The sequence below is a fragment of the Dipteris shenzhenensis genome, chromosome 30 (genome assembly GCF_047967505.1).
Source record: "Dipteris shenzhenensis isolate YYH24624 ecotype China chromosome 30, Dip_SZ_1.0, whole genome shotgun sequence".
Classification (NCBI taxonomy): domain Eukaryota; kingdom Viridiplantae; phylum Streptophyta; class Polypodiopsida; order Gleicheniales; family Dipteridaceae; genus Dipteris; species Dipteris shenzhenensis.
In genome coordinates this window covers 36,324,327-36,346,790 of record NC_141625.1, presented here as the reverse complement: position 1 = coordinate 36,346,790, position 22,464 = coordinate 36,324,327, and the positions used below count along the sequence as shown (strand labels likewise).

The 22,464-nt window shown below is 45.3% G+C and overlaps 1 protein-coding gene across 1 annotated transcript; it reads left to right on the top strand.

Moving 5' to 3' along the window:
• The first annotated feature begins 13,558 nt into the window (after positions 1-13,558).
• On the top strand, positions 13,559-16,552 carry LOC147882049 (putative L-type lectin-domain containing receptor kinase S.7). The gene is made up of 3 exons (XM_087401508.1): positions 13,559-13,698; positions 13,793-14,965; positions 15,318-16,552. Exons 2-3 carry the CDS (start codon positions 13,948-13,950, stop codon positions 16,550-16,552), a joined length of 2,253 nt encoding a protein of 750 aa, XP_087257634.1. The 5' UTR covers positions 13,559-13,698; positions 13,793-13,947.
• The last annotated feature ends 5,912 nt before the right edge of the window (positions 16,553-22,464 follow it).

Genomic DNA, 22,464 nt, shown 5'->3' with positions numbered 1-22,464 from the left:
ACGGTTCCACGACTCCTCCACCACTTGGCATGAGCCGGTAAGTGTTTGTAACTATTGGCTGGAAGTAAAGATTGGCTATATTAGCTGGAAGTAAAGATTGCCTGCTAACACTTTATTTTGTTTAGAGGTGACCGGTCCTCCCCAGCCCTTCCACTTCCTTTGACCTTTAATTTTGGTGCTACCATGCTACAGAGCTACTTTCAGACTTTCAAACTTCGACTTCGATAGTCTTTGAAGTGGGGTTGAATTTCAGATGATACGGTCCGATTTCCATAATTATCTGGATTTGTTGCTGGTGTGAGATCTTTTCAAGAGCGTTTTATTCTTTCAATTGTGCTCACCGCTGCTAGGTCTGCACGTAATGAATGAACGATGCATAGAGTAGCGATCATCTCTGAGATGGCTGAGCTTTGTTTTTGGCTTTCTTAGCATTCCATGAGTTAGATGTATGGCATTCGCCAGAGAATCTCCTCAACCATCCCAAGACTCACATGGATTTATTACTCAACAAATAAACCTGTTTGTACGTAATTTGCGCGGATGAGTCCAAACTGATTGTCTTTGTTTGCTCTGAAGTAGGTAGGACGGGCGCTTCAAATTTTCCGTTGTAAAACACAGCTCCAGTAAGCAAGGTATTGGGCTACGTATGCCTGCTAACATTATATTGAAGGAATTGAGGCCTATGGCTGCTATCTTTATATGGAAGCAATTTCGGGCTATGGTTGCTGTGAAGATATCAAAGAATACTTCTTGATGAGCTGCAGAACCTTGATTTCGGCTACACGAACTGAGAATTTCATGAATCAACTCATGACTCGAAGTCAGCGGACACACAGCTCCTACCATTGGAATGTGATGAACAATGTATACAGCAGCGATTTCAATTGATTATTTGTATTCATAACTAAGTGCTGCATAGATGAAACGCAATTAACAATACAGACTTCGGTATGGCATATACCAGTCGATTATTTGTATTCATAACTACCTTCTATACTATATATTAAGGAGGGAGGGAGAGCTTCAATTGCCACGTGTCATTCAAGGAGAGCCTTCAACTGCCACGTGTCATTCAGGGAGAGCCTTCAACTGCCTTGCCCACCACGCTCCCTCTAGAATTTGAATTTGAGTTTGTCACCCAAGTCTCAGCTTGCCGGAGATGTCACCGTGAAGGACCTCCTCGACTCTGCAAGATGTGTATGTGAGCCACAATTTTGGGTTCCATTCTTCCTAGACATAGCTCACTTCTCAGCTCCATCAACCTCTGCTTTTCCCCTAGCCCACCATCAATCGACCTATTTTGCTGCTCTCCAACGTGCCAATTCCACCCTCCACATCAGTCTAAAAAGCTGGTGGAGAGGCTCGAGACAAATGAAGGGTGCAAGTCGCCATTGCCAGAGCTGCTGCTACAAAGGTAGGGCTCGAAATGGTATTAGCCTCTATCGAGCATGAGACGAACGAGGTATGCAAATGGTGGGCTGTGGAGGAAGGGTGCTATGCACTATCAAGCAATAATGGTCACTCTGCGTGGTGAGTTTATTTGCCTGTTTCATCGCCTCCCCAACTTACGGTCTGTGTTTTTCTAAAGGTTCCTTCAAGTCGATGCGAATCGGCATTCTATGCTTGATGGTGGTAATTGCAGGCCCTATTACAAGGAATAATTCAACAACTATTCCTTAGCAATCCTTTATGTCCCTTGCATCGTATTTACCTGCCATCCTCCCAATATCAAGGAGACAAAGCATTTGCGATTTCAATTCTGGTAGTGTGGATCCAAGGCATGTGTGTTTTGAAGCTTTTGAGAAGGGACTTGAGAGAAAACCATGATGAAGCTTCCTGGGATGGTTTGGAGAGGCGATTGCTAACTCAAAAAAGACTATCAGCTCGACAAGCAAGCCCAATTTGTAGCAATTGCCCTTCTTCCCTTCAATCTTGCCGTCTACTTCATCTCTCTGTTCCTATCCCCCTCGCAGCTTTACATGAAAACTCTCCATTACGGAATGATGCCAGGGATTTGCTCTGCGGATAAGCCGTACCTTGCAACCTACTATAGGGACAAGGCTTCTCCAGCCCTGTTGAGTCAAAGCGGTAGCAACAAGGCGTAAGATGAGGAGCATAGCATCGGAGACCATATTTGCTTTTCTTTTTTGTCCCCGTTGGCCCGTTATGATTTCTTTCGGTAAGAAATGTAAACCTATGTCTTGCTAAATTGCATACTTAATTAGCATTCCGCTATAGAACAAGCTATTACTTTGCATCTTGCTGGAGATGCACGGTTGCAAGCTTCCATGCTCACACCTCTAACTATGGTTTAGTGTGTCCTAAAATGTGGTGAGATGCGCATTTCGGGAGATATTGGCATTAGTCCTAAGTGTTGCAATATGTATCATCGTCTCAGAGATCCTACTGGTGTGCCTCAAAGATGCTACTGGTGTGATTCAGATCCAAGAAGTCAAGTTGCATGTTGGCATAGGAAAACATCAGTTTTCAAGAGCTTGATGGACTGGTGAGGCTAAGAGTACCCTAGCATAGGCAAGGTCTCCGAGGTCGAAAGTGTCGTCTCTGATGTTGCAAGCTGAGCCAAGTGCGATGTTTGTTAAGCTCTCTCGAACCGACTTGAAGTGCCCAAAATGTGTAATGTGTGCACTAGAAGATTTCTTGCACCCTGTTATGAAAAGGTCTAGACTTGGCTTCACTACCTAAAGTTTGTGTGATCATGGCGGGATCTTTTATGTTACTATAGTGTCGTCTCTGATGTTGCACCCTGAGCCAAGTGGCTCATGTTCGTTAGGCTCTCTCGAACCGACTCGAAGTGCCCTAAATGTGGAACGTGTGCACTATAAGATTTCTTGCAACCAGGCTAGACTACGTAAAGTTTGTGTGATCATGGCGGGATCTTTTATGTTATTGCTTTTCTTTCAAAGCTGTGGCTACATATGATATCCATTTTAGCTATTATCAGCAGCACATTGTTTTTGGCTGCAAGATCACTCTTTGAATATTGTTGAATCATGTATCATGTTGTGGGTGTAAATTGGAGCGAGAGGAATGTTAGACTTTAGCATAGAAAAGTTAAATGTACAGGAACGGGGAAAAGGCTAGCAAGCAAGCTCTAATTCTGGTTCTTTTGGCTATCATGGACGTGGTGGTGGTGGAGGATGGCGCCAAGGAAGGCTATGGCAGCAACTATGGTGGACATGTGAGCAGCGGGCGTTCAAGCAAGGGAGTTGGAAAATCATAGGGGGCAAAGGCTTCTTCTGCACCACCAAAACAACCGAGTTGGGATGAAAAGCAAAGAGGAGGCAGAGCTTGAAAGTGGGGTCATTGGGAGACATAGAGATATTCCTCCGAGCAGGCTTCTATATAGATTAAGGAGGGAGGGAGGCAATAGTCTGCCATGTGTCATTCAGGGAGAGCCTTCAACTGCCACATGTTGTGTGGTTGAGACTGGAGGGCACCATGTGTCACATGGTTGACAGGAGGAGAGCTTGCAGGAGGGACGCTAACAAGGAGTGGAAGGGTGTGAATTTGAATTCTGGAGACTCTGACGGGGAGTGGAGGGAAGGCATCAAAGGGAGTGTGAATTTGAATTCTAGAGAGTCTTTCTCCAAGGTTTGCCAAGAAACACTCTACTGTTGGAGAGCCGTCTTTATGGTCATCAAGGAAGAGATGGAGTGGGGTGCAAAGGAGAAGCGATGGAACCCCTCCCTGAACACTTGCCTCGGGGGGGGTCACTCATCATATGTAACCCTATCACGTGAGTTCAACAGAAGGATTTTTTTAATTTCTAAAATTTACAGAAATAAATATACATAAGGGACTATTTAAAATAGTTTTGGAAAAAATTTATAGATTTGTATAGAAAAGGGGTACATTTTATTAATGAAATTTTTTACAGATAAGGGACTTTAAATATAGGCCTTGAACGCACGTGATACAGAGGGTTTATACATAGTGAACCCCCGAGACACTTGCTGTCTTCCCCGTTGCCTCTCCCCTTTCTCATCCCTTCACTCAGCGCCTTGAGCCCAAGAGAGAGAGGGAGAGAGAGTTCTCCTCCCCGTTGCCTCTCTTGCCCCACTACTCAGCCCCTCGAGCCCGCCTCTCTCCTCGAACACTTGCTGTCTTCCCCTTTCCCTCTCCCCTTTCTCATCCCTCCACTCAGGTCTTGAGCCCAAGAGAGAGAGGGAGAGAGAGAGCTCCTCCCCGTTGCCTCTCTTGCCACTGCTCAGCCCCTCGAGCCTGCCTCACCCCTTTCTCCTACCTTCGTTTAGCCCCTCGATCCCGAGAGAGAGAGAGAGATAGAGAGAGAGAGATCATTGTTGTTTGTGCTTGATGGTGATGGCTATAAAACGGGGAGATCAAATGGTGTCGTGGTGGCAAACTACGGGCCTGGAATCAATAGCAAATGCAGCGAAGGAAAAGGTAGCCGAGAGTAGAGTAGACAGGGAAGCATCCTCACTTCACAAGAGATTGGGAGCCAGGAGACCCATTCACGATTGTGAAGTACACATAAGTAAATAAGTTTTGGATTCCGTAGTTAAACACTTTTGTGTGTAATTCTTGGGACACACTATTAGCCTTCGCTATGGGATACCCTTTGTGGGGGCCATTTCTAACGGACGACCTTGATTCAAAGTTCGGGTTGTTCAGGTTGAGATAGGTGTATGAGAATTGTTATTTGGTTGTAGACCTTGCCAGATGGAGGAGGGGCTCAGGTTGGATTACTTGAGGTCAAATGCAGGTACGTGATTGAAGTTGGTGGGGCCATCAGGTGCTACCATGGATGGACCTATGTACTACACCCACCCCCCTTCTTGCACACACACAAATGCATGTTAGATGGTAGGGGCTTTTCTGGTTGGTTTTTAGGGTTAGACCCGGGTCAGCAGTTTTGGACAGCATATGTCAGCCCACTAGGGCTGTTGGGTTGGCTACCTTTGGATAGGGATTTGCCCTATATAAAGGGGCCTTTGGGGCCTCACTACTCACTCACCTAAGGAGTAGATTGAAGCTGTAGGTAGCCTGCCTAAAGGACCAAGACATGCACAAAGGAGGTGGCCATCAGCAACAGACAAAGAGCTCATGAGGATCAAGACCCTTTGCTATGCTCAAGGGTAGCAAGGAGACTAGGAGTTAGGAGACCCATTCACGACTGTGAAGTACACATAAGTAAATAAGTTTTTGATTCTGTAGTTAAACACTTTTGTGTGTAATTCTTGGGACACACTATTAGCCTTCGTTGTGGGATACCCTCTGTAAGCCCCCATATGAGGAGTGTGCGTGGAGGCGGAGTTCAGCTTAGGGTTCTCACATGGCAACAAGCTCTAAGAGAAAGTCATAAAGAAGGGCTTCCACATGGGCAACAAATAGGCTGCCATGTGGGCAACACAATGAAGGACATATCTGGCATGTTAGAGGCTCTACTGTTGGAGAGCCGTCTTTATGGTCATCAGGGAAGAGATGGAGTGGGGTGCAAAGGAGAAGCGATGGAACCCCTCCCTGAACACTTGCTGTCTTCCCCGTTGCCTCTCCCCTTTCTCATCCCTTCACTCAGCTCCTTGAGCCCAAGAGAGAGAGGGAGAGAGAGTTCTCCTCCCCGTTGCCTCTTTTGCCCCACTACTCAGCCCCTTGAGCCCGCCTCTCCCTCTCTCCTCGAACACTTGCTGTCTTCCCCTTTGCCTCTCCCCTTTCTCATCCCTCCACTCAGGAGCTCAAGAGAGAGAGGGAGAGAGAGAGCTCCTCCCCGTTGCCTCTCTTGCCACTGCTCAGCCCCTCGAGCCTGCCTCACCCCTTTCTCCTACCTTCGTTTAGCCCCTCGATCCCGAGAGAGAGAGAGAGATCATTGTTGTTTGTGCTTGATGGTGATGGCTATAAAACGGGGAGATCAAATGGTGTCGTGGTGGCAAACTACGGGCTTGGAATCAACAGCAAATGCAGCGAAGGAAAAGGTAGCCGAGAGTTGAGTAGACAGGGAAGCATCCTCACTTCACAAGAGATTGGGAGCCAGGAGACCCATTCACGATTGTGAAGTACACATAAGTAAATAAGTTTTGGATTCCGTAGTTAAACACTTTTGTGTGTAATTCTTGGGACACACTATTAGCCTTCGCTATGGGATACCCTTTGTGGGGGCCATTTCTAACGGACGTCCTTGATTCAAAGTTCGGGGGAATCTACTTCGATGTTTGGAGGATTGTACCCATGCGGGAAAGAGTATGTTCAGGTTGAGATAGGTGTATGAGAATTGTTATTTGGTTGTAGACCTTGCCAGATGGAGGAGGGGCTTAGGTTGGATTGCTTGAGGTCAAATGCAGGTACGTGATTGAAGTTGGTGGGGCCATCAGGTGCTACCATGGATGGACCTATGTACTAGGGAGTTTTGCTTGGATGGGACTAGACCTGGCGGAGTGGGAGCCGTTGGATGAAAAGCTAGGAATCAAGACCCACACCAAATTCTACAAGATTGTTTCAAGAGGGAAGCCAATGGAGCTTCTTCATTGATGATTTGGGATCGAAACGAGATGTGTCTGTGAGAGGGATTGGAGGCTACCTCCTCATCTATAAGCCCCCATATGACGAGTGCATGGACTTTGGGCTAGGGTTGTCACATGGGCAACACTTTGGTTTCCATGTGGACTTCAAACCTAGGAGGGGGCTGCCACATGGGCAACATCTAGGCTGCCATGTGGGCAGCAACCATTTAGAGAAAGCCATAGAGAAGGGGCTGCCACATGGGCAGCAAACAGGCTATCAAGTGGGCAAGCATAATGAAGGAAATACCTGGCATGTCAGGCTCTTTGGAGGACTCTATCAGCACAGATCAGAGGCAAAATGATTGCAGGACACATACGATTGTTTGCAGCAGATAAAAGACCAGCTCTGAGACTAAAAGTAGTCCGAGGGCAAGGTAGGCTTGGGGTCTTACAAATGGAGAGGATGTTCACTTCGGGCTAGGGTTGTCACATTGTCACATTGGCAAGAATTTGGTAGATGTGTAGCACCTAGGCTACCATATAGGCAGCAAGCTTTTAGACAGAGCCAGAATGATTGCAAGACACATGGGCTGTCACATGGGTAGCACCTAGGATGCCATGTTGGCAGCAAGATTTTAGAGAGAACCATAGAGAAGGGGCTGCAAATGGGCTACAAACAAGCTGCCATGTAGGCAGCACAATTAAGGACATACTTGGCATGTCAAAGGTTCTTTGGAGGGATAGATCAACATAGATCACAGGTAAAATGATTGCAAGACACATGCAACCCTTCGCAGCAAGTAAAGGACCAGATTTGCAACTGAGAGTGGACCAGACAGAGTGCAAGATAGGTAGGTAATTTATGCACTATCTACACAAGGTGTACGGAGCGGTTGGATGCTGAAAGGCCCAAGAAACAATAAGAACAAGGGCAGATTGGCCAAGCTGAAAAGCAACACAAGGTTTAGGGTTAGAGTATGCCCTAGAAAAATGTAAACGAGTTTTAGGATATGGCGCACCAGATTTGGGCCAAGAAGAGCCTCATATACTCGCCTATCTAGCTGAGGTTGTCCTGGGAGAGTTTTGTATTGTTCTGAGGTAGGCCATGAAGGCTTGCTTATAGGCCAGGTAGAGCCAATTGACCAAGACAACTTGCATGTCCACTAGTAGGGACTATGTTGATCACGGCCATGCCCTAGCGACTTTCAAGACAACATAGGCTAGCTCACTACGGCTGTTGGGTTGGCCACCTTTGGAGGGGGATCTTCGCTATATAAAGGGACCTTTTGGGGCCTCACTACTCACGAGTCGTCCATCTGAGGGGCAGATTGGAGCTGCATGGAGCCTCCCTCAAGGACCAATACATGGACAAAGAAGGTGTCCATGAGACCCACAGACAAAGTGCTCATGACGATCAACACCCTTCAGTTTCCTCGAGGGTAGCAAGGAGGGCATCAGGAGAGCCATTTCAGCCATCTAGTGTTGGGGGCTGCCACATGGGCAACATCTAGGCTGCCATGTGGGCAGCAACCATTTAGAGAAAGCCATAGAGAAGGGGCTGCCACATGGGCAACAAACAGGCTACCAAGTGGGCAAACATAATGAAGGAAATATCTCGAGGGGTCCACTATGTATAAACCCTCTATATCATGTGCGTTCAAGGCCTATATTTAAAATCCTTTATCTGTAGATTTTTTCATTAATAAAATGTACCCCTTTTCTATACAAATCTGTAAATTTTTTCGAAAACTATTTTAAATAGTCCCTTATGTATATTCATTTCTGTAAATTTTAGGAATAAAAAATATCCTTCTGTTGAACTCACGTGATAGGGTTACATATGATGAGTGACCCCCCTGAGGGAAATATTTGGCATGTCAAGCTCTTTGGAGGATTCTATCAGCACAGATCAGAGGCAAAATGATTGCAGGACACATACGATTGTTTGCAACAGATAAAAGACCAGCTCCGAGACTAAAAGTAGTACGAGGGCAGGGTAGGCTTGGGGTCTTACAAATGGAGAGGATGTTCACTTCCAGCTAGGGTTGTCACATTGTCACATTGGCAAGAATTTGGTAGATGGGTAGCACCTAGGCTGCCATGTAGGTAGCAAGCTTTTAGGCAGAGCCAGAATGATTGCAAGACATATGGGCTGTCACATGGGTAGCACCTAGGATGCCATGTTGGCAGCAAAATTTTAGAGAGAACCATAGAGAAGGGGCTGCAAATGGGCTACAAACAAGCTGCCATGTAGGCAGCACAATTAAGGACATACTTGGCATGTCAAAGGTTCTTTGGAGGGATAGATCAACATAGATCGCAGGTAAAATGATTGCAAGACACATGCAACCCTTCGCAGCAAGTAAAGGACCAGATTTGCAACTGAGAGTGGACCAGACAGAGTGCAAGATAGGTAGGTAATTTATGCACTATCTACACAAGGTGTACGGAGCGGTTGGATGCTGAAAGGCCCAAGAAACAATAAGAACAAGGGCAGATTGGCCAAGCTGAAAAGCAACACAAGGTTTAGGGTTAGAGTATGCCCTAGAAAAATGTAAACGAGTTTTAGGATATGGCGCACCAGATTTGGGCCAAGAAGAGCCTCATATACTCGCCTATCTAGCTGAGGTTGTCCTGGGAGAGTTTTGTATTGTTCTGAGGTAGGCCATGAAGGCTTGCTTATAGGCCAGGTAGAGCCAATTGACCAAGACAACTTGCATGTCCACTGGTAGGGACTATGTTGATCACGGCCATGCCCTAGCGACTTTCAAGACAACATAGGCTAGCTCACTACGGCTGTTGGGTTGGCCACCTTTGGAGGGGGATCTTCGCTATATAAAGGGACCTTTTGGGGCCTCACTACTCATGAGTCGTCCATCTGAGGGGCAGATTGGAGCTGCATGGAGCCTCCCTCAAGGACCAATACATGGACAAAGAAGGTGGCCATGAGACCCACAGACAAAGTGCTCATGACGATCAACACCCTTCAATTTCCTCGAGGGCAGCAAGGAGGGCATCAGGAGAGCCATTTCAGCCATCCAGTGTTGGGGGCTGCCACATGGGCAACATCTAGGCTGCCATGTGGGCAGCAACCATTTAGAGAAAGCCATAGAGAAGGGGCTGCCACATGGGCAACAAACAGGCTACCAAGTGGGCAAACATAATGAAGGAAATATCTCAAGGGGTCCACTATGTATAAACCCTCTATATCACGTGCGTTCAAGGCCTATATTTAAAATCCTGTATCTGTAGATTTTTTCATTAATAAAATGTACCCCTTTTCTATACAAATCTGTAAATTTTTTCGAAAACTATTTTAAATAGTCCCTTATGTATATTCATTTCTGTAAATTTTAGGAATAAAAAATATCCTTCTGTTGAACTCACGTGATAGGGTTACATATGATGAGTGACCCCCCTGAGGGAAATATTTGGCATGTCAAGCTCTTTGGAGGATTCTATCAGCACAGATCAGAGGCAAAATGATTGCAGGACACATACGATTGTTTGCAGCAGATAAAAGACCAGCTCCGAGACTAAAAGTAGTACGAGGGCAGGGTAGGCTTGGGGTCTTACAAATGGAGAGGATGTTCACTTCCAGCTAGGGTTGTCACATTGTCACATTGGCAAGAATTTGGTAGATGGGTAGCACCTAGGCTGCCATGTAGGTAGCAAGCTTTTAGGTAGAGCCAGAATGATTGCAAGACATATGGGCTGTCACATGGGTAGCACCTAGGATGCCATGTTGGCAGCAAGATTTTAGAGAGAACCATAGAGAAGCGGCTGCAAATGGGCTACAAACAAGCTGCCATGTAGGCAGCACAATAAAGGACATACTTGGCATGTCCAAGGCTGTTTGGAGGGATAAATCAACATAGATCGTGGAGGTAAAATGATTGCAAGACACATGCAACCCTTCGCAGCAAGTAAAGGACCAGATTTGCGACAGAGAGCGGACAGAGTGCAAGATAGGTAGGTAATTTATGCACTATCTACACAAGGTGTACGGAGCGGTTGGATGCTGAAAGGCCCAAGAAACAATAAGAACAAGGGCAGATTGGCCAAGCTGAAAAGCAACACAAGGTTTAGGGTTAGAGTATGCCCTAGAAAAATGTAAACGAGTTTTAGGATATGGCGCACCAGATTTGGGCCAAGAAGAGCCTCATATACTCGCCTATCTAGCTGAGGTTGGCCTGGGAGAGTTTTGTATTGTTCTGAGGTAGGCCATGAAGGCTTTCTTATAGGCCAGGTAGAGCCAGTTGACCAGGACAACTTGCATGTCCACTGGTAGGGACTATGTTGATCACGGCCATGCCCTAGCGACTTTCAAGGCAACATAGGCTAGCTCACTAGGGCTGTTGGGTTGGCCACCTTTGGAGGGGGATCTTTGCTATATAAAGGGGCCTTTTGGGGCCTCACTACTCACGAGGAGTCCATCTAAGGGGCAGATTGGAGCTGCATGGAGCCTCCCTCAAGGACCAATACATGGACAAAGAAGGTGGCCATGAGACTCGCAGACAAAGTGCTCATGAGGATCAACACCCTTTAGTTTCCTCGAGGGCAGCAAGGAGGGCATCAGGAAAGCCATTTCAGCCATCCAGTGTGGAAGCTTCGATTGAGTAGTATATAGTCTGCTAGAAGGGCTTCCACAAGACCAAGGGATGTGGCAAGGACATGAAGGCAACACTTTGCCATATGGGCAGCAAATCCAGGAGGAAGAGCATGAAGAACCAACCCGAGTTGCACATCGGCGGGTAGGAACTGTGCCTCAACTTTCAATGATTGTCTCTTCCCCTCCCTGCTTCCCAAGAGCTGCGCTTCTTCAATAGAGGATTTGCTTAAGAATATTAGGGGATGTTGCTGCCATAGAATGATCATTAGGGTATTGTATGGCTATAGCTCTATGTCTGTAATGATTTAACATCCTCTCTCTTCTATTTGCATGCAACATGTTTGGTGTTGTTTTGTTCAAGCATGGGAGGAACGAAAGCTAGCTACAACGTGGTGCACTCAATCTCAAATGAGTGAAGAAGTGTTAGTGCTTGGGAAGGCATGCATTCCACTTCTATGTGGATGGAGCTTCTATCCTAACATTTTTTGACAAGCACGGACAATAATTGGCAGTCATCATCTTGAACCACCACTGCTCAAGGCAAGGACCAGAAATACAACTACCACGGCCATAGGTCCGAGCAAGAACCACAGCCAAACACAAGATGAAGGTAGGTCTGTATACTCTTCTAACTCTTCTATATAATCAAAGCCGGAATGCGATCGATAAAGGTAGGAGGTTTTGAAATTTGGTTTCAAAGCTAGACTGCGATTGATAAAAGTCAAAGAGTTTGAAATTTTCTGGCAAAGCGGTCAATAAAAGTAGAAGATGTATGGTCTCCTATTACTGAAGGAGCAGTCTGGCTCTTGCTAAGATTTTGCAAATGGAAGGAAGATCAAGGACCTCTGAAGCAAGAGCCAGTGATGTTATTACAAAGAAAACTCAGCAATATGTATTGATGAGTTAAATATGACTAGGAGGTACTGAGGCATTGCTGATCATGGATTGCATTAAGTTGATTATCTCATGGATTCCATTATGTTTTCTATCTCATACTTTTAGAGTCCATGACATGGAATGAATAGGTTGAGAACTTTAGATGGGATAGATACTAGAATGAATTTTGAGGAGACGTTCAAACCACTATATCAAACTTTGGGTGGGCTGTTAAATTATGGATGGAATGTTTATGAAAAAAGTGGAGAATGTGAGTACTCTAGGCGTGATGTAGTGTGGGTACTCTTTAGAGTGAAGCTACATGTAGCTCGACGTATTGCACATCGCCAAAATAGTAGGTCACTTATGAGCACTTTTGAGGGATAACATAGGCTATATATAGTTCATACTTAGCTCTTAAGATCTTCGGATGTTATAGTCTTTTCATGTTTCATGAGGGGACCTTCCATACATTCTTAAATCATCCACTTGACGTTTCTCTATTTGAGCCACTATTCCTACTCGAGCAGAGCATTCATGCGATGCTTTTATTAGGTAGCCTAGCAGCCTAATGGTTGTCTTATTATATTGCTATGGGCTCCATCGAGTTGAGAAACATAGAATTGCTATTTCTCTTTTTGGTTGTCATTCCTTTTGCGTTAATCGTTATTATGTTCTAAGATAGTGCATGGATTATTGCCAACATAGAACTCTTATTTTCCTTTAACAAACTGAGATGTTGCTTGCTTTGACCGAGAATTCTAGCAAACTTGCAATGGAGATATATATATATATATATATATATATATAGATATATATAGAGAGAGAGAGAGAGAGAGAGAGAGAGAGAGAGAGTTTAGTGCATGTGCATGTGCATCATGAGGGACACAATCAAAGGAAGAGAGAGAGAGAGAGAGAGAGAGAGAGAGCATTTGTGTGTGTGCAAGAAGGGGGGTGGGTGTTGTGCGAATGCTTTGCCTCTCCATCAACATCACATGGTCGCTCTTCTAACGGAATAGTTCAGTAAAACTGAGCATAGAGCCAAGCCAAGTGGTGCCTATGGTGGAGGATTTTGAAACTTGAAGTTCTATTGCTGGAAATTACAAACATTTTAAGATCTCACTTTGAGACCCAGCGGAGCGGTTCTTAAGGCTTAAAGCCGATCCCCATGCAACCGGCTTGCAGTGGATGGTAGCTCAAGATCACTCGTCCCCATGGCTGGGCAGAAATCTCCACAAAGTGATGCTCACAGACCGACAATGTTGTTTTCATACGGAGAGACTGGCTGCTGATTGGACAAGCCATCTGCTCCGGGTTTGACTATCCGACTTTCATGGGAAGGGTTGGACGAATCGCTATCTTGATCGAATTTATCAGTCGGAGGGACATTATCATGGGACGATAAAGAAATAATCAGTGTAGTGGAGGTCCCGGTGCATGGGGACAGTTAATGCGCTCTAAGACGCGTAGGTCAACAAGACCTTGACTGTGGGACAGTGACGCCCTGCCGTTCAAACAATGGTGTTCCTCAGCTTCTTACTAATAAGAAAGAAACTACTCTATGACGAATCCGTTATTCGATTGCAAGGTCCGTGTTTAACAACCGTGATCTCTTTGGGCTGCTGATGACGCTGCAGCCTTTCTGCAGCGGGTGTTCGAAGCCTGCTGCATGATGCGGTTCTTCCGTGTCACTGTTCTCTAACTCCATCAGTGCCGGTCCGGCTGCATGATTTGGTAATTGGTTCTCACGTTGCAGACGAGTTTGAATATCAATACATGGGGTTATAGGTGAACTAATTCGGCTTGGTGATTATGTGCAATGCAACAGATCCGATTAGAGCTTCTGCTACAGACTGCTAGCTCTCGCACCATTATGATCGAGTTGAGCTTCAAGCTGAGCTTCAAGCTGTTGAACCATTGGTCGATTTGTCGAGCTTGAAGCTGTTGCCACCATTGATGAGGAGCTAAAGTATATTAAGCAAGATGGGATCTCGGGTGGACGCTGCAGTACTGGTATTTCTGGCGGTGATTGGAAGCTCATCAGGAACTTTTGCCATAGAGTTCAGCTGGATGAGTGCTCCTTCTAGTTTCCTGAAGACCTTCGGGAACGCTTCAATTAGCAACTCTGTCTTCCTCACTAACAACATAAACAACACACAGAGAGTCCATAGCAACTGCGGCCAGCTTCTCTACCTCAATCCTGTCCGACTCCTCGACCCTTCTTCTAACGTCTCTGTGTCCTTCAGCACTTCCTTTACCTTCAAAATCACCACCGTACAGGGCTATGGATACAGTGGGGATGGCCTCGCATTCATGATCATCCCCCACACTTTCTCAGATTCCACACTAGCCTTGCAATCTGGTCGTGACCTTGGTCTCATGCACGGCGATCCCCGGCCGGATGCAAAGCGCCACTTCTTTGCTGTCGAGTTTGACACATACCAGAATCCCTCTCTGAACGATTCATCGTCCAGCCATGTTGGGATCGATATCAATACGGTGGTATCCTCAAACTCTACCGACACGGGAATCGATTTTGGTCTTCCCGATCTGGACCTGTATTCCAACTACACGTTCACTGCTTGGATTGATTACGAGAGCTCTTTGCATCTGATCGAGGTCAGGATGGCTCGGCACACAACCTCTGCAGATCCAACTGAGCAAATCGCCAAGCCCGACTCTACAGTGGTCACGCTGCAGTATGACCTCTCGACAGTGTTTCTGGAGAATATGTACTTTGGATTTTCTGCAAGCACTGGCTCGTCATTTGAAGGGAATACACTCTACGCTTGGAATTTTTCTACAGGTGGCCCAGACATCACCCCGTCTCCTTCGCCAGCTCCCAATGAACAACACAGCGGCCCGTCTTCTTCGCCAGTTCCCAATGAATTTCTAGCACCCGCTGCTTTCAATGCGGCGAGTATTGCTTCTCTTCGTTGCAGATCTTGTAAACGAAAGGCCATCCTAATTGCAGCTCTCGTCACAACCATCCTTGCAGCCAGTGCTTAAATTTGCTGAGCAGATTGAGCTTCATTAGACTTTTGGGCTTCATATGACTCCCAAGAATTTCACCAGCGCAGCATTCATGAAGCTCAAGCATATCTCCAAGACTTCAACATATAATGTACATACATATAGTTAGTAGTTAGAATTTATCTACAATACTACTAATATGTATCCCAAATAATGTGAGTCTCCCTGCTCTAGAATCTAGAGGGCTTGGCATTAGTCTCGGAGTCTGTGCAATTGTCATCTTCAGCTTAAAATGGGATTTGTATGGAGTGTTATCTTCATTTTGAAGCTTAAATTTTTTTCAAAGACTTCACGGAAATTTTTATATGCACTGCTTGCAGCCGCTTGCAGTGGGGTGGCCATCGCGTTCATACTACATTGGAAGAAATCACAGCGGCTCCAAAGGGAATTCATCTATTCAGATTGCATCGATATCAGTCCTCGTCGTTATGGCCACAGGGAGTTGAGCAGAGCAACTCGTGGCTTCAGCAAGGAGCTTCTTCTGGGCCGTGGCTCCTTTTGCTGTGTATATCGACGTTCCTTCGGGTCAACAGCACTGGCAGTCAAGAGGCTGATGCAATTTACAGAGCATGGAGAAGAAGCGTTCCGCGCAGAAATCTCCATCATTAGCCGTGTTCGCCACAGGAATCTTTTGCCGCTGCGTGGGTGGTGCTACGAGAAAGGGAAGGCGCTGTTGGTCTACGAGTATATGCACAATGGAAGCCTCGACAAACACCTCTTCGAACGCGGCCCAGAGATCAACATTCTAACCTGGAACGTGAGATACAACATCTTGGTAGGGATAGCGAGCGCTTTGGAGTACCTTCACGAGGGACCAGAATCGTGTGTTCTCCACAGGGCCGTGAAGGCAGCAAACGTGCTGCTAGATGCGGAATTCAACGCTCGTTTGGGGGATTTGGGGCTGGCTCGGTTGATCAAGCACGATCAGAGTGCAAGCATGACAGCCGCAGGGACACCTGGGTACATGGCACCAGAGGTATCCGCCACTGGGAAGGCCATCGATCGAGCAGACGTGTATAGCTTTGGGGTGGTAGCCTTGGAAGTGGTGTGTGGGAGGAAAGTGCTGGCTTTCGAGCTCCAACCGCAGGAGTGGATGTTGCTACAGTGGGTATGGCTGCTGCAAGAAAGCAACAAGCTGCTGGAAGGCATAGATCCGAGGCTGACAGGGACGGACGGTTGTGAAGAGGACGAGGTGAGGTGCGTTCTACATGCTGCACTCTGGTGCTGCCATCCGATTTCGGAAGCTCGACCGAGCATGAGGCAAGTGCATCAGTGGTTGAGGGATGTGCAGATAGTGGAGGTACCCAAGTCGAGGCCAGTGCAATTGGAGCTGCAGTCGGCCGGAGCTCCCCATCAGGTGGTGGCTATGGCTATGAACGAGGAGGATGGGTCGTCGAGCGGAACGATGGCATCTTCTGCCATTTCTTCGCTTGCCATTTCTTCGAGTTCTCCACCTGCTGCTTCTGGGTCTTCGCCATTTGCATCGCCTTCAACTTCTGCTGCCAACTCTGGAGCTTCACGTCTAAAGCTGGAAGATAACTTAAATAACTTCTAGTGCGCCTTTAACACAGTAGTACGTTCAAAAGCTTCAACTCTGGAGCTTCATATCTAAAGCTGCAAGATGATAACTTAAATAACAACACAGTAGTAGCATGAGGACGAGTTAAAGAAGGGTTTCGACGTGGGATGTTAAAATGCCTTTGATTTCAAGACCATAGATATAGATGTATGTGTGTTTGCGCGCTCTCACAAATGTATGTGCCAGCGGGTGCATGTTCACACAAAGAATGGGAGACATAATATGTATATAAAGTCCTATATCAAAACTATAGGCACCTAATTATATTTTCTAAGAATTTTCAGCTTTCTTAGTGCTCTAAAAAATCTTTTTGCCTCCTAAAATCCTCGATACTCTCTTTTTTTCTTGGACATGGAACTCCCCTTTCCCTGACACATGGTAAGTTTATAAGAAAATATGTAAGATAGAAGAAAACTAAGAACACGAGTAACCTGACCCGTTCACAACGGGCTAGAGACCCGCTCGGCTGGGTCTCAAAGTCGCGATCATAGATTGCTTTTAATAAAATTTAAGGTTTCATTTATAAATGTCAAACTTTGAGGAATTTTCAGAAAATTTGCAACCATAGATATAGATGTGTGTCTGTACACTCGCATACACAAAGAATGGGAGATAGAAATATGTATATAAACTCCATGGTATTCATATATGAAACTATAGGTACCTAATATTTTCTAAGAATTTCAAATTTCTATAGTGCTCCAAAAGAATTTTAAAAACTCTTTTTGCCTCCTAAAATCCTCTATACTCTTCTTTTCTTGGGACATGGAACTCCCCTTTCCCTGACATGTGGCAGGTTCAAAGTAAGAAAATATGTAAGATAGAAGAAAACTAAGAACATGCCCTAGAACTATTGAATGGATTTCAATCTATGCGACGAAGTGCTATCCTTCAAACATCCTCATCTAAGGAATGATGATTTTATTAGTGTGAGAATATTCCCTTGCATATCCATGTGGTATTGAGGCTACCCGACTTCTTGCATATTGTGAATATCATCCCCTCACAATCGGTGCTTTGCTAAAGGTGTGTGGATTTGAGTCTCACTACTTGTGGCAACTTTGAGTTCACCTTCAATTCGATTTAGTGAGCATCCGCCTCTACTCTAGATTTCTGCCCACATCCCTTCTCGTAGAGGCATGTCAACTGGAGTTGTTGATTGTGGTAGCTTTCACCCTCAATTTGATTTAGCATGCGTCCTAAAAGACAAAAGTGGCCAATTGCTGCCACAATCATCATTTCCATGAGGATCTATTGCCTTTTTTTTCCAACCCTCACCGTTTACCTTCATCAGAGAAGGAGGGGTGCCTTGGAGTCCAACCTCACAAATAAGGAACATAGAGATTTCCTCATTACCATAATTGCCTCTCAACCCCAGTCCATCCATATTTTACTCTCGATTCTTCCATGGTTCTTGTCTGCCTATTGCCATCACTTTAGGAAATTCCCATCGTGCAAGCTCCACTACCTTAGAAACGTGCCTATATCACCTTTGTGGGCATTTTGGGCTAGCACTAATATATATTTTTTTACTTGTCTAATCTTTGTGAAAGACCTCGAAAGCAGTGAATGGTAGGCTTAAATGATATTCCTCCCTCCACTTTCCAACCTTTATAGTATTTATGTACTCATACTCTTACAAATATGTGCTCACTTGAAAATGCATTATCTAGTTGGCCAAAACTCTTCACTCTTGTACATATCGCATTCGAGAGAAACAATCTATCAGACTCTCAAGTAATCCATCTAGATATTAAATGTTCGAAGCTATTTGAGGTCTCTGTTCTATAGTCCCCTTAATCCACCACTTCACTCGTCATTGGAAATGACCTTTTCTTCCCCGTCGTGCTTTTAATATATTATATTATAATACATATATCCTATATTATATATATTCTATTACATTCTCTCTATCTCTCTCTCTCTCTCTCTCTCTCTCTTCTCTCTCTCTCTCTCTGTCTGTCTGTCTCTCTCTCTCTCTCTATATATATATATATATATATATCCCTCCTATTCATGTTCCCACGTGCTACATGTGTCGCGGGTAGCAATGTGTCCACCGCCATGCCACATGCGGGTCTGTGTGCCACAATGTGGCACATTGGCCGCACCACTACTGCATGCTACAACAATCTGCACAATACCCATTTCATGCCACATCATCCAATTGAAGCCTCCCACGATCATCGCCTCCTGGTCCACAATCTGCTTACGATGACATAAAGAGCAAGCCATAAAGGCACAAAGTCTACTGCATTTGGCAAATGGGCATCACCTCTTGGTAGCTCTGCCTCATAGACTGCAGCTCCTTGTGCAACCAATATTGGCCACGTCATGAACTGCTGTGCAGATCTCGTCCCTGCTGGCAACTATAGTGTGACTCCAGATTGCTTGTGTAGTCTATTCACGCAATGCCCTGTGGGCCTTGCAATCGGAACCACATGCATTCTACACCACACGTCGCCATCTGTTTGTCCATCTCTGCTCTACGCTTATGTGCCCCGTTGTCATGTGTCCTTGTCTCGCCTTCTCTTCTCTCCCTCCCTGAGCCTCCCTCTCTCCCCAAACCTCCCCTAAAGCTCTAGAAATCCTCTGTGCCAGGTTTGGTATTAAGCATCTTAAGGAATATAAGAGATGCCCTAGAACTACTAAATGGTTTTCAATCTATGCAATGAAGTGCTATCCTTCAAACATCATCATCTTAGGAATGACGATTTTATTAGAGTGAGAATATCCCCTTGCATATCCATGTGGTATTGAGGCTGCCCGACTTGCACATTGTGAAGCTCGGAGAATTCACTTCCAAAAAAATTTGTACCACATGCATTCAAAAGGAGGGGTATTTTAATCCCAGTTTTGGAAAAAATTTAACAGGATATAACATCAAAGTGCATGTGCTTGGGTGGGGTCTTGACCGAAGGCGCGTAGAGTAGCAGGGACTCAGCACGAAACAACCTAAAGGATCTCCATAAGTTTTGGAGAGACCACCACGACCGGTGGACTTACAAAGATGAAACTATAAAGGAAATAATGGGTTGTGTCATGGACTGCAAGTACATAATCCATGAAGAGTATGACCTCATATTAGAAGAAGTAGAAGATGAGGTCCCGAGTGACTTGCCTAGTGGTGAGGAGGAAAGTACCTTGGACAGTAATGCAGAGCAGTAGACCTCCTCCACTATTTTGGCATTTTTGAAGAATATCTCTTTTGGAGATAGATTCTGCTTAACAATACTATTTTTTGCGATATTTTTTATATATGAGAACTCTTGTTTGACAATACCATTTTTTGTGACACTTTTTGTATATGAAAACCTTCTTTGATTCCACTTGTCTTAAGTAAATAATTGTCCTTTCATAATTGTCTTAAGTAATTAATTGTCTTTTCATAGTTTTATTAAATTGAATTTGAGTTTGAAGTAATAAATCATCTTTTAAGTAAATTGTCTTTCCGCTTCTTACCCACTCTTGTGCTTGTTTTTGTTTTCGTATTTGTGTTTGCATTTGTCCAATCCCCCCAAATTAGACATGGAATCACATCGCACGTCCCCTCGTACGAGGAGAAATCATGATCTGTATTCTCGAGAGGACTTTGATTCCCCTCAACCGACTCCTCAGGGGCCTACCCCTGCAACTATCCCTGGGCTGACTCCTCTCAGGCCTAGCACTGCGACTACCCCTCAGGGAACTCCTTTGCTAGTAACACATGTCTTCCTTGGGAGTCCCAACAAGTTTGTCGCACAGATGACCGATGCGGACATAGCGATACTCTTCTCTTTGATGTCCTAGAGGAGCTCAGCTATTCCTACACCCTTCAGGAGTAGATCAGGGCCATCGATGGCTAGACCTACTCGACAGCTACCCCCTCTAGTCCCTTCAACCAAGGGATTATCACCTGGGCATACCCATCATAAGGGAAGGAAGAATAGAAAGGGTCAAGGCTATTGTCATGACTCGAGGGATGTAGACAAGTCAACACACTCACATCCCTACTATAGATCTCCACTTGGTCATCAGACCCAATACCAGTCAGGTCCCTTGCACTCTCCCACTCCCACTGCATTTGCTACTCCTCGCTCCTTAAGCACTCGCAGTACCACCCCTCACTCTAGCTCTCCTACTGCCACTCCCACTCCCCCGCCCCCGCCGGTACACTGACACGAACAACCCCCCCATGCAAATACTTGCACCCACCGGTACACTACCACGATCAGCCCCCCATTTGTTGCCCATACTAGTAGTGCCCCTACAAATTCCCATTATCCTTCATGCCCCGAGTCACCCCATATCCTGTTAAGGATGGTGTAAATTGTAGCTTGTTGCCTTGATGGAGCAAGGGCTTGTGCTCTCTCGCAATGGAAACTCTCTCTCACAAAAGAATAAACCTCACAAATCTCATGAGATGGAGAATGCCTCAAAGGGAGGGCTTGACACCTTGGCACAAGTAAGGGCTTGGAAGTACCATAGGCTTTGATACCACCATAAAGTGGGGAGTGAGAGAGAAAGAGAGAGAGGAGTAGTGCACATGATATATCTACCTCTACACTATGTTGTATTGAACATAAACATGAATATATACATGAGAACCCCTTAGGGTTATGGTTAGGGCTAATGCCCTATCTAGATGGTACAATTTACGCCATCCTTAATAGGAACATACCCTAGACCCTACCCTTCTAATCCACATTAGAAAGCATTTCCAAGCCCTATGGTTTCCTACCTCACCACAACTAAGTTGAATGCTTCCATGATTATGGTTGACATAACAATAAGGAGAGACACTCACAACAAGACAAAGCACCCATAGACGCGCACAGACGCGTTTACTGAACTATATAAAAAACTTACGGGTGCGTCTATTTGCGCGTCTATTTTCGCGTCTAGAGACCCCGTCTAATTGCGCATCTATATATCAGACACACGCGCGTATAGACGCGCAATTAGACACATAAATAGATGCGCCTATAAACGCACCTATAGACGCACATATAGACGCAACTCGAACAGACAGACGTGTATATAGACGCGTTTATAGACGCACTGATAGATGCGCTTTATTTTTTTAAAAATAAATTTTACAGAATGCTGTGTATGTTGTGTATGCTATATAGTTACAAGAATCCCATATCCACATTGTGTAATTCAATTCTGACAGCCAACGCATTTTAATTACAATTCCAAATAAAACATTACAACTCCAAAACGCAATAAAATTGAAAGCTCAAAAAGTGCTTGTATATACAGATAGCACAAAGCTAAGTCACGTCATGTGGTTTCAAGTACAAAAAATAAGAGGAGTGTATATACAAGAGGCACAAAGCCAAGCCAGTGGCTTTAAGTACAAAAAAGAGTAACTAGCACTACTTGTACGACTAATCTATGTTCTCGAGGTCCTCGCTCCCTTCCACGCTCCCTTCTGTGCTGCGCCTCCTTCCTCCTCTTCCTCATCGTCTTGTGCACGGGCCTGTAAACAAGGGACAACATATATCAATGTATGAAAAATCAAATCTTTACTTATAATTTTGGCATTATTTAATTACTTTCAAATACCTCGGGGGCTGCTCCAGTAGCTCGGGTATACTGCTCCTCAGTAATCAACCTGTCATCATATAAGTCCTTCCAAATAGATTCTCGGGGATCAGGTGAGTTGGAAGCGCTTCCTGCCCACATGTTGAACTGGAAAAAAGGAAAAAAATCTATTAGGGAAGGGATATTAGGCTTACTGTCGGAGCGCGTCTATAGACGCGTCTAGTAACGCGTCTAACAGAGCGTCTAATAGAGCGTTTAACAGTGTATTTAACAAAGCGTCTAACATAGCATCTAATTTGCGCGTCTATAAACACGTCTAACAGAGTGTCTAACAGAGCGTCTAACAGAGTGTCTAACAG